This window comes from Barbus barbus (assembly GCF_936440315.1).
Source record: "Barbus barbus genome assembly, chromosome: 41".
NCBI classification, from domain to species: domain Eukaryota; kingdom Metazoa; phylum Chordata; class Actinopteri; order Cypriniformes; family Cyprinidae; genus Barbus; species Barbus barbus.
In genome coordinates, this window is record NC_136719.1 from 26,220,270 (window position 1) to 26,237,587 (window position 17,318).

Consider the following 17,318-nt stretch of genomic DNA (forward strand, 5'->3'; position numbering starts at 1 on the left):
TTACAGCACAAACGAATGAGACTATTTTTGCTACGTTTTGCGTTTTTTGGGGGGCCAACTTCATGGAGGTCTTCCTACAGACACGTAAATATTGAGATGTGTTGTGGATGATGAAGTGCAAATCACATTAGTGTTTAAAAGGACTGGATAAAGTTGGCTGATGAATGTGCAGAGTAAGCTGGAATCAAAGAAGGTCAAATATACCATTTTTGGTGCCAAGAATGTTCTTGTTGATTGGTCTGATTATAAACGTTCTATGTAGGTTCCCTTTAGAAAAAATAAATAAAATAAAAATAAAAAGAATCCTGCAGTGTTCTGGTAACGTTAATTTGGTCTGGTTATAAAAGTAAAATACAAAAATAACCATAAATGTCACACAAAACATTCTGCAAAAACAACGTTTTGGTTTAAAAAAGGAACCAATTCCAATCATTTGAAACTTTGGAGAAAACTTGTTTGCTGTGAATATATTTTTCATTTATGTCAAGTGTTTTCGTAGCTACATCATTCTCTAAGCTATTTCAGAGTTTTCAGGCTTTACCTTTACTAACTCCGCCCACTAACGTGTGATTGGGTTAGTCGACGCTAATAAAAGACGCTAATTTAGCATCAGTTTCAGAGGCGGAGATGGTGAGAGCGACACGAGTTCGAATCCGCCTTTTGCTAACTTTATTTTCTCCCTTTTCAAATCTCATATCGCATCAGAAAGGCATTTATTTTCCATAAAAATGAAGGAAATAATCAAAAAGTTGAATATAAAAGTATCATGTAGGGTTAGGGAGGGCTTTATTGTCCCATTTAATAATTGGAATTAAACTATAATAGTCAATACTTTATTATTGCGTACAGTTTTATAATGTACTACAATACTGAGGTGCAGATAATTGCCACTATTTGCAACAAGTAGTATAAACGGCAGAAAATATAGCTATTTTAACAGTTTAAATAGAGCTATTTACTCTTAGTGTAAATAGCCGCTGCCTTACCTTTATTCTAACATGTGGAAACTAAGTAGATTTTGACTAGTATTTGTTATTATGACTTAGAAAAAAAGTTTTCTACTAACAACATTTCCACAAGAAATGTGAACACTTGCATTTGTAAACACAAACACTGCAGAATTCATTAATCCACACAAACTCATCCTCATATTGTGGATTGTTCTGTTTGGCGCCTCCCTCTGTTGTTTCACATGGACAGAAGAACTTCCTGTTGACGCTCCTGCTGACAGACAATAGACACTGATACTGTTCTCGTTTCTTCAGGCGTTTAGATAGAAAACAGAAACTGATTCATATGACAATATCACACGCGCGCTCATCTGTGAGCAGAAACTTCCCACGCGCTGGATTAGAAATTCGATCGCAGTTGGAGCGACTTTCCCAAGCGTTTCCAAAGAGGAATGCAGTTCCGGTCGGTTGTCCTGGTGTTTTAGTCGGTATATAACCCGTGTTTCTCTCGGTATGGCGGAGGCGCGCGCTGAGGAGGACGAGGAGTGTTTGCGCGAGCCCGGCGGCGCGAGACGGAGAGCAGGTAGACACAACAAACAAATAAAACTAAACAAATCAATAAACAAAATCTGTTTATAATCAGCGCAGACCGCCATGACATGAACATTAAGTTCGTTCAACAAGCAAATTGTTGGTTGAAATGTATATAAATGTATAATAGGTATGTCACACAGTGTAAATATTTGTGAAAACGCAATAATAATTATAAAATAATTAGGAATTTATATTTCTCATGTCCATTAACTTTGGTCAACAACAAAATGTATAGCTATCTAATGGATATATTTTTTGTTACTTAGTTTTATTTTATTATATTTCTATTTATTATATATGTTTTGTAATCATCTTAATGCTGCTGTGGGAGGGCAAATCATTTTTGGGTGTAAATATTCCATGAGGTCATAAAATAGGCTAATTAGTAAAATTATTTAATTAAATTATTACTTTGTCTTTGTCATTTTAAACCTTGTTCAACAGGTTAAAATGGGGGTTAAATGTACATAAAGGTCATGCGCCTTTTCTTTTTAGTTTTAGTTCATTATATTTAAACTGCACATGTACAATAATCATAATAAAACAATTATTTATATTTAATATATATAACGTTAATTTTATATATATATATACTTAAATATTATGTAGAAGAGGCATATTATGTGTACTCATTGTGTTGTAGTGTAAAATGAAGGAAGTGTATTCCTCATAGATGTATTGTTGTTTCCTCTTTATATAATATGAAATATGAATCTGCTTTATCTTGGTCTGAAACTAGCATGTGAACTTCAGTTTGGCTCCAGTAGCTCAGCTTTGTTCCTCAGGGGAATTCTCAGCTGTGTGTGAAACGACAGGCATGAGGTGCGATCAGACCCTCAGTAATCGTTAAAATACAGCATCTCCTGGATGTTATGCATGAACACAGAGAGCTGATTCAGCAGTAATATTTGCTGTTTATATACTGCACGTATTGGAGAATTTAGCAGCTAAACCTGCAGCTCTGACTGTGTCATGTGACCCGAGTCTGAGATCATGTGATCATGAACCCCACACACACACACACACACACTACAGTAATGATACGGTCTGTTTCAGGGCTTTTGTGTCTCTGTCTGTGGTTTGTTGTAAATTACAGCAGTAGTTTCTTAGACAAAAGCTCAGTTTCTCTGGGTTCAGTGTGAAGGGATCTGTCAGTAACAGAGTAATAATGAGTCTCCAGCTGCCCTTCATTCAGACAGCAGAATCTCTCAGCCGTCCCGGCCCATCAGGCCATTTCTGTAGAGCGAACATCCGGGTCACATGAATAATGTCTTGAATCTGCTGTTGTCAGTGCTGAACACTCTTATTTGTGGGTGACGTCCACACAAACACAGTCATTAAATGATCCTTTCTGACTGCTGTGTGTGTGTGTGTGTGTGTGTGTTTGCAGAACATCCAGACAGAAACAAACCCGATCAGCGCCACTCCAGGTAAGTGCAAAAGTTTGGTTTTGATCAGTATAATGAGTGGATCAACAAATTATTATTTTTTACACATATATAAAAATCATTTTTAGAAGCTTTTAGATTTTAAAAAAAACTATTTAGCTCGTCCACACACATAACTCCTTATTACAGCAATGAAAAATAAGCAGAAATAGATCATAAGCATTTATGCCTATTTTTTTTTTTAAAGTTTTTAAATATTATTTTTGACAATTTATCACATTTCCATCCACTTAATTTTTCATTACAGCACTGAAAAATAAACAGAAATTGATAATAAAAATGAAAAAGCATTTATGCCTATTTTTGGCAGGATGTATTTATTTATTTAGACAACTTAGAACATTTCCATCCACTTCACATTCCAGCACTGAAAAATAAACAGAAATACATCCTAAAAAATCATAAAGAGTTTAGAATTCTTTAGAAAGTGTTTTTGGGCAATTTAGCACATTTCCACCTTAACTTCTAATTACAGCACTGAAAACATAAACTGAAAAGTTATATAGTTTTTATTAATATTTTGAATTAGATTTTATTTTTATATTTTCTGATTGCAAGTTAATTTTAGTTTTAGTTTGTTTTTAAAGTTTTAGTAATTTTGTTGTGTGTTTTTTGTGATTTTTAGTTTTATTTAGTTTTAGTTATTTTAATACATCAAGTTAAACTTAATAAATATGAGAAATGCTGCCGCCTTGTAAGCTAGCTGAAATAAAACAAGTTTAAGTTCATTTTATTTCAGTTCAATTTTATTTCAATTAATGATTTTTTTATAGTTTTTAGTTTTTTTATACTTAATTTATTTCAGTTAAATTTGTGTGTAATGTTTTAGTTTTGGAGAATTGCTAAAAAGTAGAAAACTAAAAGCTCTGGATTATTAAAAAAACGAAAAGAAAAAAATGCAATTAGGGTGGAAAATGTGCTGATTTTTTAAATACAAACATTCATAATGAACTTTTTTTGCTTTATATTCTTTATGCAAATGTCTTAATTTGGGGTGAAATTTGATCTGAAACTGAGATTCTCGAGATTATAAGAACAAGTCAAAAACCTGTTTATTTGTGTTCAGAACTTCATCTGCTGCTGGCGAAGCATTCAATTCGTGTCTGAACATTTCCCAGCGTTTCTCCCATCAGAGCATGCGATATGAAGAGCGAACGCAGCACTAATGCAGTAGATCCTTCAGCTCAGTACTAGAAAAACCTGTTCCACTACAGCTGGAAAAAATGATTAACGCTTTTCCTCCAGAGCGTAATATAAATGTCACGTCAAACTGAGCTCATGCGCGTGTTTACAGCAATAACCAGCCACATTTTGGCTCTGTTTAATAACATAGTAAATTTCTTGTCTCCTCTGCATGTATTTGTTCATTGTGTGTGTGTGTGTGTGTGTTTGATGAAAGTCCGTGTTTGTGGGGGTTTGGGTGTGGTGTGTGTGTTGTGTAACTGTGAAATGTATTTCCAGTCATGTCACTGGAAAAGAGCCGAGAAAACTGGCCTTGAGTCATTGAAACAATGGAAAAAGACATTGAGTGCTTGTGTTTCTCTCGCCTTTCCAGCCAAGGGCCGCTTTCCTCCATCAGAGCCATCATCAAACGCAGTGAGTTCGCCTGCTGAAGCATGTTTTTGGTGATTTGGTGTGTTTTGTCTGTTCTGTCAGATGTTTGCATGTGAGTTTGGTTTTTGTGTTTGTGTTTTTTTGTTGGACATTGTGCAGCATCAGCGAGAACGAGCTCTCAGAGTGACCATCAGCGAGACCGCAGGTCAGTTCACGTCTGTTTACTTTGTGTTTTCTTTCTCTCTGTGTTCAAATCAAGTGATGTTTTGCTTGATTTTGACTTTCTTTCAAAATCACATCTTATATCTGATCGCAAGCCCTTCGCTGATACTGTCATCTCCCAGGTAAACAAATCCCTTGTCAACAATATTGACTATATTATATCTATTTTCATTGTTCATTTTAAAGAAAATCTAATTGTATTTTATGGTGGAGATTAGGGCTGTGCGAAATGACGATATATATCGGATGGACGAAATAAAAAGTCTATCGTTTCGTATTATGCTCTATCGTTTATTTCGTGGTGTCGCAAAATACATTGTTTATGGTAATACTTTTTCATCATTCCCGGGGCGGGAAGAGGAGAAAGAACCAGGTGGAGGACGACCAGAACAAAACGAGGAGCTCGTTCCTAAACGAGGGACTACATCTGTAGCATGGACACACATTTTTAAGCACTGCAGTTTTAAAACAACCGATTTTAAGCTGTTGAAACACAAACAATAGCAAAATTTTTGCGGCGTGTGAGAGGAGCGTGCATTTTTTTGCCGCTTTATTGGCTTTGAACGATTACATAAACAGACTTATATGCATCAGAATCCCCATCTTTGCAAGTATCCTCATAAACACAATGATTTAGGTCTTAAGAGAGAGCAAACAGCTGAAGAAGAAAACGCGTATGTTCAGTATATTGGATCTGGACTTCGGTCTTAAAGGGGAAGCTGTCTGAAAATTCATCCTGTCTGCCATTCATATTAATCAAACAGTGAGAGAAAATAAGAAGAAATTAAAAATAATAATAATAATGATATATATGTATATGTATGTGTGTGTGTGTGTGTGTGTGAGAATATATTAGATTTTTTTTAAATGAGGGGCACATGACATACATGTATATACATACATATATATATATATATATATATATGCATGTATGTACTTGTATATATGTCATGTGACCCTCATATAACTGAATGAAAAAAATCATAATCTCGTAAATGAATCAAAATAATAATAAATCTGTTACTTTTATCAACGAATGGTTATTCATTATGCCTGTATTTTAATAAATGGTGTTTGTAAGAGTGATGTTTCATGTTGTAAAAAGTGTGTTTGTGTAGTTTGTTTTATAGTGTATGTGCAGTGTTGTTAAAAGGATATTCTGTTCTGTCATTTGTAATTATCGAGTTTATTAATTTTGCATTTTTTTGGAATATATGTTTAGAATTAAAAATACATTTAAATAAACTCTGATTGTCACATGAATACCCATGATTGTATGATACCAATTAATCAAATGGCTTTGGCTTTTAAACATTTTCTCATAACCAGGGTTATTTTAGTAAACTAAAACTAAAATCATCAAAAAAAAAACTTTTTCTTACTAAAAAACGTAACCTTATTTTATTTCAGCAAGTTGCCACGGCAACATTTCTAATTTTTATTTAGTTTAACTAGATGTTAATAGATTAGTTTAACTAGGTCAATTAAATATGTAAAACTAAAATAAAAATAAATATTTTATTTATTATTATTATTATCAATATTATTAAATATTTAAAAAAAACTAATGTATATTATAAAAGCAACATAATTACTAAAACTTCAACTTAAAATATAATACATAAAAACTATACTAATTAGTAAAAACAGTAAAAAAAACTAATTCAAAATATTCATTAAAACTGTAATAGTATCTCAGTGATACTAAGACTCGTACAGCATTTTATTTGTGGATGGGATATGCAGTTATCATTCAGCTCTCAAGTCTAGCTCTGAGAGAGTTGTTAACTAGCTCTTTTGGTTAAACGGGAGAAAGGTCATGTTATGAACTTTGATTGTCATGCAGCAGGCGTCCAGAAATCACCATCCTCTCTGCTGAACCGCTGCTGTCCAATACATGGTTCCCAGGGGCTTCTGGGGCGTTTCCTCCAGCCCCGCCCCCGGCCCCGCCCACATGGGCTGCAGGCTCTGCATCAGTGCAGGTGGGTGGAGCTTAAGGAAGCTATACATTTGTAAAATCCATCATTTGATTGATTGATTGTGCTCCTCCTTTCCAGCTCCCACCTCCATCCTACGAGCAAGTGATCCGAGAAAAGAGCCGTGAGCAGAATCTTCACTCCTCCTCTTCGTTATCTTCGTCTCCATCTTCTCGTCACTCTACCTCCACCATCGCCACGCAGACGGACACAAAGTCCCCCGGCACGCAGTCCTCTGCTGCTCGTCCAGGTATAAAGAAATTAAATCAGGCTTCAGTGGAGGTTTTGTCAGTCCAAACCTGAAATTCTTGTCAACAGATGAAGCACGTTTTCTGTTTTTTTAATATTTTGAGTAAATACTTAAAGAAGTGCTGATTTAATTTACCCTGCATCCTTCACTGACATTGATTATTTTCAAACAAACCCTTAATTTAACCAAAATACTTTACTTAAAAGGTGCTAACAAAGAAGTATTGAATCATAAGACATGGAATAAGTTAAGTTTAGTATTTAAAAAGAAAAGTATTAAAGTTAAGTATTAACAAAAATGTATCAAAAATAACACAAGTCTGCTATTAAACGAATTTCTTAAGACAAAACACCATTTTTTTCATGCATTGGTCAATTTTAAGAATTTGCTTCTATAACATCTTTAAGACTAGTGGAAAGTAAATATCCATAATATACATTTAATTGTTTATTTTATTGCACTTTATCAATTGGTGTCTAGATTTAAATTACAATACATATCTTTAAAAGTTTTTTCTCCACTTCAGTAGCAGTTACATACACCAAACTTTACAGTTTTATTCATATGTTTATTCTAAAAGTATTTACTGAGGGGTTTGTTTGTATGTCATTCACTTGAGTTTATTATTGCACTTTACCTGTTTGCATATATTTCAATTACATCACATATCTTTAAAGGGGATTTCCTCAAAAAAAAAGTTTTTCTCCACTTCAGCAGCACTTAAAAACACAGAAACTTACAGTTTTATTCCTCTCTATATTCTGAAGGTTTTTACTGAGGGGTTTGTTCATATATTTTTCAGGCTGATTTATATGACATATTCCTAAAAACATGGCGAAAATGTGTTGTTGTTTTTTTTCTTGTCTATTGACAGTATTTTCTGATTTATGGAGTAATAAATAAATAAAAGAAATCCAGAATCCCCAATATAAAAACCTTTAACTCTAATTTGTCAACAAAATTAAACAAGAATTTTGAACCTGGCTTTATCCAATGTTCAGATTTATTTTCTGGAAATGTATGCATATTTAATTAGATAATGCATCATAATGTTGCAGAAAACTTGTAATGCAAAACAATTGTCTTAATATGCTGTAACTAATCATCTAGGGAAGTATAACTTTTTACCCTTTTCACCTGTAAATGTCTTGCCTTAATTTTTTCCTGTAGCTTGTAGGCCCCCCAAACCCCCGCGGCCCTCACTGCCCCTCAAACACACGCCTGAAGTGGACCGGTCTAATCCGAATGCCAGTGTTCAGCCTCGAGATGCTCTGCGCGAACAGTGTGGTGTCCAGACGGACTTCGATGACATCTTCTATGACATCTCTCCCATAGGCCCCGCCCCCACTGCCACCACTTCCACCCAGATCAACCTCGATTCCCCAGGTGACCCGATGAAAGAGGAACCCAGCATTCGTCCCAGACCTCGGCCACGCTCCAGAGTTGCCCTACGACCCAACGGGGACGTTCTGGACCAGCCGATGACGAGGGAGGTCAAAGTTCAGACTCTTGTGCGTCTGAAAGACAACGGGGCTGAGAATGTGTTCGCCGGGTTCGACGACGCTCCATCGAACATCTCCAGCAAATACCTGCAAGACCTGCTGGAGGTGTTTGGTTCGGACGAAACGCATGTCCAGCATGGAGAAAATCAACAAAGCGATGCAAACACTGTAGAAGAAGAGGAAACTACAGCCGTTTGCGATGCTCCGTGCTCCGTTATAACACCTGAACCGGTCAAACCCTTAAACAGACCACAACCGCGACCTAGAACTCAGAAATCCAAACCCCAGCTCACCCCAAAACCATCTGTCTTTGAGGTTTTTGATACCAGAGAACCTACCGTTGAGCTAAACCCCTCCAAACCCCTGAGTCCACCAGTACCAGCACCCAGACCCCTTCTGAACAAACTCCAGAGTCCATCAGAGTCCAGATCTTCTCCATCCGCCAAACCTTCACCAGCCACCCGTCCTGACAGCGCTCCTCCCGGGCAGCAGATGGCAGCGGTGGCCTCCACTCCGTCCGAGAGGAGAAATTCAGATGATCAAACTACAAACACTCCAGTGAAAACAGCACCAGTGACGTTGACTGACAGGAATGTTGGAAAACGTGAGTGGTGACCAGTATATTTCTAGTTTACTTGCTAGTAGGGATGCACAGTTTGGGGAAAAATATCTAATTGCAATTTTTTTGGCTAAAATTGTGAGGAATGCGATTTAAAATGCAACTTAAAAAAAATAAGCTCAAGGTTGAGTTTATTTGACACAAAAAGTAGCAATTCACTGTTACAACCTTCTTGTCAAGGATAACAAAGTTACAGTAACTTATTTCCATTGTGGTCCTTGCCTTAAAAAGAGAGAAGAAAATCCTAGTCAAAAAATCTGCTCACTCCCATAAAATAAGAAACAGATCAACAATTCCTTATACGTTTTAAGACATCCGATCTAAAAACAGTCTCTTCTTCACCCTTATTCTGAAACCCTCACAACTTGTTAATACCGTAATATGTAAAGGCAGCATATTTCATTCCTTTGCACCTGAATATTTAAACGATGTTTGACCATACAGTGTCCTGTATCTACATAAATTAATATCCATAATGCGCTGTCTGGTAAAATGACCATGTCTTACATTAAACCGAGAAAAATAAGAATTAAAATATACTGGAGCCCTATTATTAATGATTTTATGTACTATTTTTCATTTCTGTATTACTAATCTTTCAATTGGTAACCAACCAAGCTGTTGAAAGTGTGTATTATCCACATGACTAAAACAATGGAATCCTAAAACTAATCTTATCAATTTATTCTGTGATTTTTTTTTTTGATAAATCGGTCATCCATCAACAACATGCATAATCAAAATGGCAAGTACCATTTAAACTATCTCCATCCAAAAAACCAGCATAACTAGCTATAAACTTAATTCTAGCATTCACTTTTCCAAATACATTCCTGGCCGTACTAGCCCCACTTAAATTACTATCCAGAACACATCCTAGTTAATTGACTGATGTTTTATTAGTTAGTTCATACCCATCAACTTTGATTACCAAATCATCTTCCTTACTCAATTTATACTTAGACCCAAAAATAATACATTCTGTTTTTTGTAATAAAAGCTTATTTTCTGACAGCCAATCATTCACCTTAACTAGCTCTTCACCTAACTTTTCTTGAATTGTATTAGTCTCCTTCCCAGAAGCCAATAAAGCAGCATCATCGGCATATAAGAAAATATTACACTCACAATCAGCCTGGATATCATTGATATATAATAAAAACAAAAGAGGCCCTAATACACTACCCTGTGGGACTCCGTTGTAAACTGTTTTACTCTCAGAAAGCATCCCTCCAACCTCTACCCTTTGCTCTCTCCCTGATAAATACGAGGCCAACATGATTTAACAAGGTTTACTTTGCTTGTTTGAGCAAATTGTCATAAATGCAATTTAAAATGCAATTTAAAAAAGTTTAAAGTTTGATTAGCTTGTTTGCACAATTTGAACAATTTATAAAAATTGTGATAGCGATAAATGCAATTGAAAATGTGGTAAAAATGTGCCTTCTTTGCAAAACTTGAGGAAATAATCTAATAAACAGAAAATTGCAGTTGCAATATATTATATTTAAAATGTTATTAAACGCAAAAAAGCTCATGTTTTGCTTTGCTTGTTTTTTAGGGATGCATCATTTGGCCAAAAATAGGTCATTGTTTATCATTGTTACTATAATGTAATAATAATAATTATAATAATTTTTATTATTATTGCTAAATTAAAATATTAAACAAAATTCTGAAGGATCATAGGGCGACTCTGGGCCGCGGCCGAGGTCTGTGACGAACACTGGGGTGCTCTAATATTTCACTGTTAAATGGAATATAAGAAGTAAATTTTACAGTACAAATGTAAAATTACCATAATATTTATGGGTTTGTTCATTTCTTTACAAACTCAGAGCAAATGCAGAGATGAGATCATTTGCATTTACTGTGAACTGAGACTCTGATAACACTGAAGCATTTTGTGTGTAAATGAACACTGTGCCGCGCTTCACTATGAAACACACATCACATTTATTCATTTAATTAAATCACATTCTTTGTGATTTGATCATCACAAGTCATGTCATAATTTCGGTTAATCATGCAGCCTTAATTGCTGCTAATCGTCTCAGTCAAAAAACATAACTTTGCACAGCTTAATGTTTACTGAGTGTCTGTGTTTATATCCAGGTCCCTCGGTCCCCAAACACTCCCGTCCACCTCCACCTGTGCTCAAGAAGACACTGTCCACCTCACAGGTGAGTTATACCTGCTTATAAAACACCTTTATGAGGAAGTTTCCCTATTAGAATGATCATTAATGCTGTGTTCAGGCCGCGGTGGATGTTTCCAGAGCTAGTGACGCCTCCATTCCTTCTCTTCCTCCGAGGTACTGCAGCGGTTTTCCTCCAAAATCAGGCATCTATTTTGTTTTTTTCCCATCTCTCATTCTCTCTCTTTGTGTCTCAGACCCAGTGGCGGCAGACTCCTCCCACTCCGCCCTCCTCCAATAAAAGTGACCAAACTTCCAGGCTCCTCCTCCTCCTCCCCTGCTGCAACCAATCAGCTGCCAGGCAGCAGGGTGCCAAAGAGAGGCCCGACCCTCCCACCCCGCCCCAAACCAGGACATCCGCTTTACAAGCGCTATTCTGTGAGTCTTCATACATAAAGTATTTGAGAAGAACTCCAGGAAAATGTCCTGTGTGTTATTTAAGGGTTAAGATTGTCATGATTTTCTGACCATCTTGTCGTTATAAACCTGTATGATTTTCTTTTTTTGGTGAAAAAAAGATCACTGGCAGAATGTACGAGCTGCTGTTTTCCATAAACTGAAAGTGAATTGTGATTGTGCGCTTTATTCCACGTCTTCTGAAGCAGTGTGGTGGTGTTAACTAAAACCGAAAATGAAACTATTAAAAAAAAATTATTTGTTAATTGAAATAAACCCTCGATTAAAAGAAAATGGATTAAAAACCTGACATTAAAAAATGACAAATGTTGCCTTGATAGATTACAAAAACTGAAATAAATGTATTAAATAATAAATTAGCTAAATATAAATAATTAAGAAATAATATACATGACAAAAGAACATAGAATTACTAAAACTTATATATACTTTAAAAAAATTATATATTTTTTTTAACATTATATTAAACTTAAACGTAAACCAACTTAGATAATTAGAAATGTTGCCATGGCAACTGAAATAAAATATATTTACTCAAACTAAAACTAAAATAAAAAAATAAAATTACTAAAATGAAAATTAAAACATAAAATATATAAATACAATTTTGAATAGTAATAAATACTATAATAGTATAAGAGTTCTTAGTCTGAAGTTTAAGTTCTTAAGTCTTCTAATTATTTTTCTTGTTGCTGCTGTTCGTTCAAATATAAAATGTCACGTTTAGACATGTCTTTGGCCAACTGTCTTTGTAATCAATTATGACGCTGCAATTAAAAAAAAAAAAAAAAGTTCCAGCAGGTGTGATTTTCAGTGAACTCTGCTCTTTAAACAAAGCATCATATGCTCTTGCAGGAATTTAGTGCGCAGGTCATATGTTACGATCCATCTGTGTGATTATAAATCACTGTGCACTTTTGAAAACAGCAGCTCGCACATTATACCGAACATCTTTGAGCTGCACAGAAGAAAGAGGGTGAGAAAATGATGACCGGATGTTTATTTATGAGTGAACTGCCCTTTTAAATGTATTTAAATTGAATATGAGAAAAAATCCCAGGAGCTCTATAAATTAAACAGCCATGTAATCATCAGCGGGTTTGTGTGTTTGTGCATTAGAGCAAAGTTCTTCAAGGAGATGCAGAGCTGGAGAATATCAGCAAAGAGCAAGAGGAACCACCTGAGGAAACATCTTTGCATGTCAGTGCACAAACACACACACACACACACACACACACACACACACACACTCGCAAATTATGCAAACATTGTAAACTGTCATGAAATATTTCCTGCTTCAGGAAGAAGAGCACCTGATTGTCCTGGATGATACAGATGTCCCACAAACACCGTCAAACACACTCCACGACCTCTGCTCGTCAGGAGATGTCAAAGGTCAAGATGTGACTGTCAGTGAGCTTCTGCTGGACAACGAGCCCTCAGAGCAGCAGATCCAACAAAACACACACAACAGGTGAAACAGTATGAGAAATAATATATAATACTCTCTCTCTCTCTATGTATATGTGTGTGTGTGTGTGTGTGTGAAATTATAAACAATTTATATAAAAATATAAAAAAATTATTATACAATAGTATTAAAAATGTCATTTTAATAAAATCAAAAAAATAATGCCTGTTAACAGTTCCTCTCCTCCTCGCGTTCATTGTGGCTTGTTTTGCATTTGTTTGATAAAAAAGAAAATTAATAAATATTTTTTCTTAAAATAATATTTAATAATAAAAATAAACCATGCATAATTAATTTATTAACATGTTATATATATATATATATATATATATATATATATATATATATATATATATATATATATACATAGTTTTTGTTTACATAATGAGTGTGTACTGTGTATATTTATTATATATATATATATTATACAAACACATACATGTATACATATAAAATGTTATATATAAATGTATATACATGTAAATATTTTCCAAATATACTGTATGTGTGTGTATTTATATATACATAATAAATAAACACAGTACATAGGGCTGGGCGATATTGCCTGAAAAAAAAATCCCCAATTTTTTCACAAAAAATCAGATTTACGATTTAAATCGATTTTTTTCCCCTACTTAAAATCAATCTGCAGATGACAAAGAAATTGTTCAAAACAAGTTCTAACTTTACGGAGTGTCTATTTACACTGTGCAAATAGCCCGCCTTGTTGGCAAAGGCCATGTACACTGACTCCGCCCACCAACGTGTGATTGAGTTAGTCAACAAAAAGACGCCCATATAGCATCAATTTCAGTGGTGTAGATGGTAAGGCGTAGGCCTATGCTTTTTGATGCGATCGACCCGAGTTCAAGCCCGCCTTATACCAAACTTTTTTCTCCCTTTTCAAATCTCATATTGCATCGGAAAGGCATTTATTTTCAATAAAAATTAAGAAAATAATAAAAAAGTTGAAAATAAAGTTATAAAAGTTGAAAATAAAGTATCGGGTAGGGTTAGGGTAGGTGTAGGGAGGGCTTTATTGTCCCAATAAGGTGGCATCCATTTAATAATTTGAATTAAGTAAGTAAAATGTATTTATATAGCACCTTTCACAGACAAGGAGTCACAAAGTGCTTTACAACACTATCAGTAAAACAAATATTCAGTATTCAGAAAGGTACAGGAAACAAATAACGATTGCCTGTTACATTACCAGTGTTTCCCACGGACTTGGACTTTATTTGTGGCTGCATATATGCAAATTAATTATCTGCCAGCAGGAGGCGCTTGTAGAGCAGGAGAAATAGCGGTTTCCCCGGTAACGCTGTACACAAATTAGCTCTGCTCACACAGGCTGCTTTATCAGACATTATACAAGATGAAATGAAAATGACATCCAAATTTTCCTTCAGAAATGCAGTGATATAAAGACACCCGCACCGTGATTCGATTCTGAAACGTGCAGCGCTTGCTTATTCAACGAAGTCAAACCTTTTTGAAAAAAAAAAAAATCAATTTGTGGCGGTCAGTTTTGATATTGTGGCAGGCCTCCACAAGTAAATCAATGTATGGGAAACACTGCATTACAGAACATAAAATTTCACTTAGCCTACCACATAGAGTAAGGAGAGATGAGCGAGGACGATGACGAATGATTTGCAGATCGTGAGCTCCATGACAAACATCTAATCTTGTAAAATGTGTGGCAAGTAGGCTACTGCTGCTCCATAGTGGGTTTGGATTTTGTTTTCCCTTCATAAAAAAACCCCATCATTTAAAAACTGCATGTTGTGTTTACTTATCTTTGATTAATATTTAAATTTGTTTCATGACCTGAAACATTAAAGTGTGACAAACATGCAAAAAAATAAAAAATCAGGAAGGGGGCCAACACTTTTTCACACCACTGTATATATGTGTATATATATGTTATTTAGGTATACATATGAGAGGTTAAACATTTGTCTATGGAAATTAGGTCTTAAGTCATAATTCATAACAATCAGCTCCTGTGTTGCTCTGTCCAGGTGCGTCGTGGGCCGTTTTGCATTCGAGGGGGAGGAGGGGGAGCTGTCCTTCACTGAGGGTGATGTCATCACTCTAATGGAATATGTAAATGAGGAGTGGGGGCGTGGCCTCCTGAACGGACAGACGGGAATCTTCCCTCTCAGCTTCATCCAGGCTATAGAGGAAGCTGAAGCGTTGCCAAGGAAACAGGCTCTGGAATCTCCCGGTAAATAAACATTCTCCCTCGGAATATTCATTAACCACGGACCAATCAGCAGTGAGCATGACCGAGACTGGCCAGTGTCGAAAACTGAGAGCTATTTTTATATTATAGCTCATATTAACTGCTTTATTAGATGATCAAAAAGCTCATCATGCATCTGTAGTCTGTATTGATTGACAGGCCGTCTCTCTCTCTCCAGCGCCCCCTGCAGGAGCGAGAACCAGAGGACGAGCACTTTATGATTTCACTCCCGAGTGTGAGGACGAGCTCTGTCTGAAGGTCTGTGTGAGATTCACTATAGCACAGTTATGACAACCTGGAAATCTATAGGAATTTAATAAATCCGGATTTCCAGGCCTGGAAATTTCATGGAAAAAAATCATATGGTGCATATCAACAAAAAATAAATAAACATAATAATTATATTAAATACATATTTTATATATTTATAAGATTAAGATATATTTGAAAGAATATTGAATATATATATATATATATATGTGTGTGTGTGTGCAGGCAGGAGACGTGGTGTGTGATTTGGAGGACATGGATGCTGAGTGGTTCCTCGGAGAATCCGGTGGGAAACGTGGCATTGTCCCCAAAAACTACATCCAAGTGCTGCTGGACCCCTGAACACGGGCCGTCCTGTCATGTGCCTGATGAGTGTTTCTGCATTTGGCTTAATTAGATGTAATACAGTTAAACGAGGTTAGTGAGGGGATCTCCTGTGCTGTACTGACGTGTGTGTGTGTGTGTGTGTATGTGGCCAGATGAACTTGTTTACAGTTTTAACCCACATTAAACTGATCAGTTATTAAGCTTTGTTCTCTTTTTTAATCAACATTCAAGCTTTCCTTCGAGCACAGCAGTTTTTGACTCTTTCTGTACATTAAATTTCAGGATTCTAGACGTTTCAGTTTTTCCACCGTTTTAAACAAATTTACATGACCAGGCATTCGTTTTTTTACTCACAATTTCAACATGATAAAATATTGAAGAGCTTGGAATAACTAGTCAAATGTATATTCATTATAAAAGTGGCCAACGTTTGTGGTTGGTAATGTTTTTGAAGTCTCTTCTCTGATCACCGAGGCTGCATTTATTTGATCAAAAATACTGTAAAAACAGTGAAATATTATTCTAATGTAAAACAGCTGTTTTCTATGTGAATATATGTTAAAATATAATTTATTTCTGTGATCTGCAGCTGTATTTTCAGCATCATTACTCCAGTCTTCAGTGTCACATGATCTTCAGAAATCATAATAATATACTGATTTACTGCTCAACAAACATTTCTGATTATTATCAATGTTGAAAACAGTTGTGCTGCACAATATATGAAGCATTTCAGGATTCACAGATGAATAGACAGTTCAGAAGAACGGCATTTATTTGAAATAGAAATGTTTTGTAACATAATAAATGTCTTTACTGTCAATTTAATCAATGTTATGTGTCCTTGATGAACAAAAAAGAAAATTATTTCTGACCCCAAATTTATGAACAGTAAAGTACATGACCAATAACTTGGTTTCCTCATGTATCTTGGTTATCCACCATAGACAGCTGCTGAAACCACATACCTAAAATTGGTTTTATTAAGTTCTACTACACAAAATGTGTACAAACTTAAAATTAAAAACCAAACACACTTTCTGTAATGTTTCTTGAATTGATACCCCCAATTTGGAAAGCTGTAAGTCAAAGAAAATCCAGCGTGTTCAACTTCTCATGACGACAATGCTGCATTTATACCTTCCCATCCCATAAATAGGCTACAGTGATTTTGACGGTCACATTAGCGACATTCGGCGGGGAAAGTATTTGTTTTATTTATATTTTAACATTTAAAAATTATTTTTAAATTTGAATTTGATGCGTCACG

The 17,318-nt window shown here is 35.3% G+C and overlaps 1 protein-coding gene across 4 annotated transcripts; it reads left to right on the plus strand.

The window, feature by feature from the left end:
- Window positions 1-1,186: 1,186 nt before the first annotated feature.
- LOC306860462 (uncharacterized protein) lies at window positions 1,187-16,874 on the plus strand. Of its 4 annotated transcripts, XM_079402194.1 has the most exons (16): window positions 1,212-1,533; window positions 2,935-2,974; window positions 4,548-4,588; window positions 4,706-4,751; window positions 4,864-4,890; window positions 6,615-6,750; window positions 6,826-6,994; window positions 8,165-9,100; window positions 11,231-11,298; window positions 11,374-11,429; window positions 11,510-11,690; window positions 12,849-12,929; window positions 13,031-13,203; window positions 15,228-15,433; window positions 15,630-15,709; window positions 15,947-16,874. In XM_079402194.1, the coding sequence occupies exons 1-16, from the start codon at window positions 1,464-1,466 to the stop codon at window positions 16,061-16,063; spliced, it is 2,427 nt and encodes an 808-aa protein (XP_079258320.1). In that variant the 5' UTR covers window positions 1,212-1,463; the 3' UTR covers window positions 16,064-16,874. The 4 variants fall into 4 exon arrangements, with proteins under 4 accessions (XP_079258321.1, XP_079258320.1, XP_079258323.1 ...); XM_079402195.1 differs by lacking the exon at window positions 4,864-4,890 and having other exon boundaries at window positions 1,187-1,533; XM_079402197.1 differs by lacking the exon at window positions 4,864-4,890 and having other exon boundaries at window positions 8,330-9,100.
- The last annotated feature ends 444 nt before the right edge of the window (window positions 16,875-17,318 follow it).

Excerpts from the sequence above, each read along its gene's own strand:
- LOC306860462 (XM_079402194.1), top strand. The coding sequence starts at position 1,464 with ATGGCGGAGGCGCGCGCTGAGGAGGACGAGGAGTGTTTGCGCGAGCCC. Across the intron at positions 11,299-11,373 it reads AGACACTGTCCACCTCACAG|GCCGCGGTGGATGTTTCCAG; the intron begins GTGAGTTATACC and ends TGCTGTGTTCAG. Across the intron at positions 13,204-15,227 it reads CAACAAAACACACACAACAG|GTGCGTCGTGGGCCGTTTTG; the intron begins GTGAAACAGTAT and ends TGCTCTGTCCAG.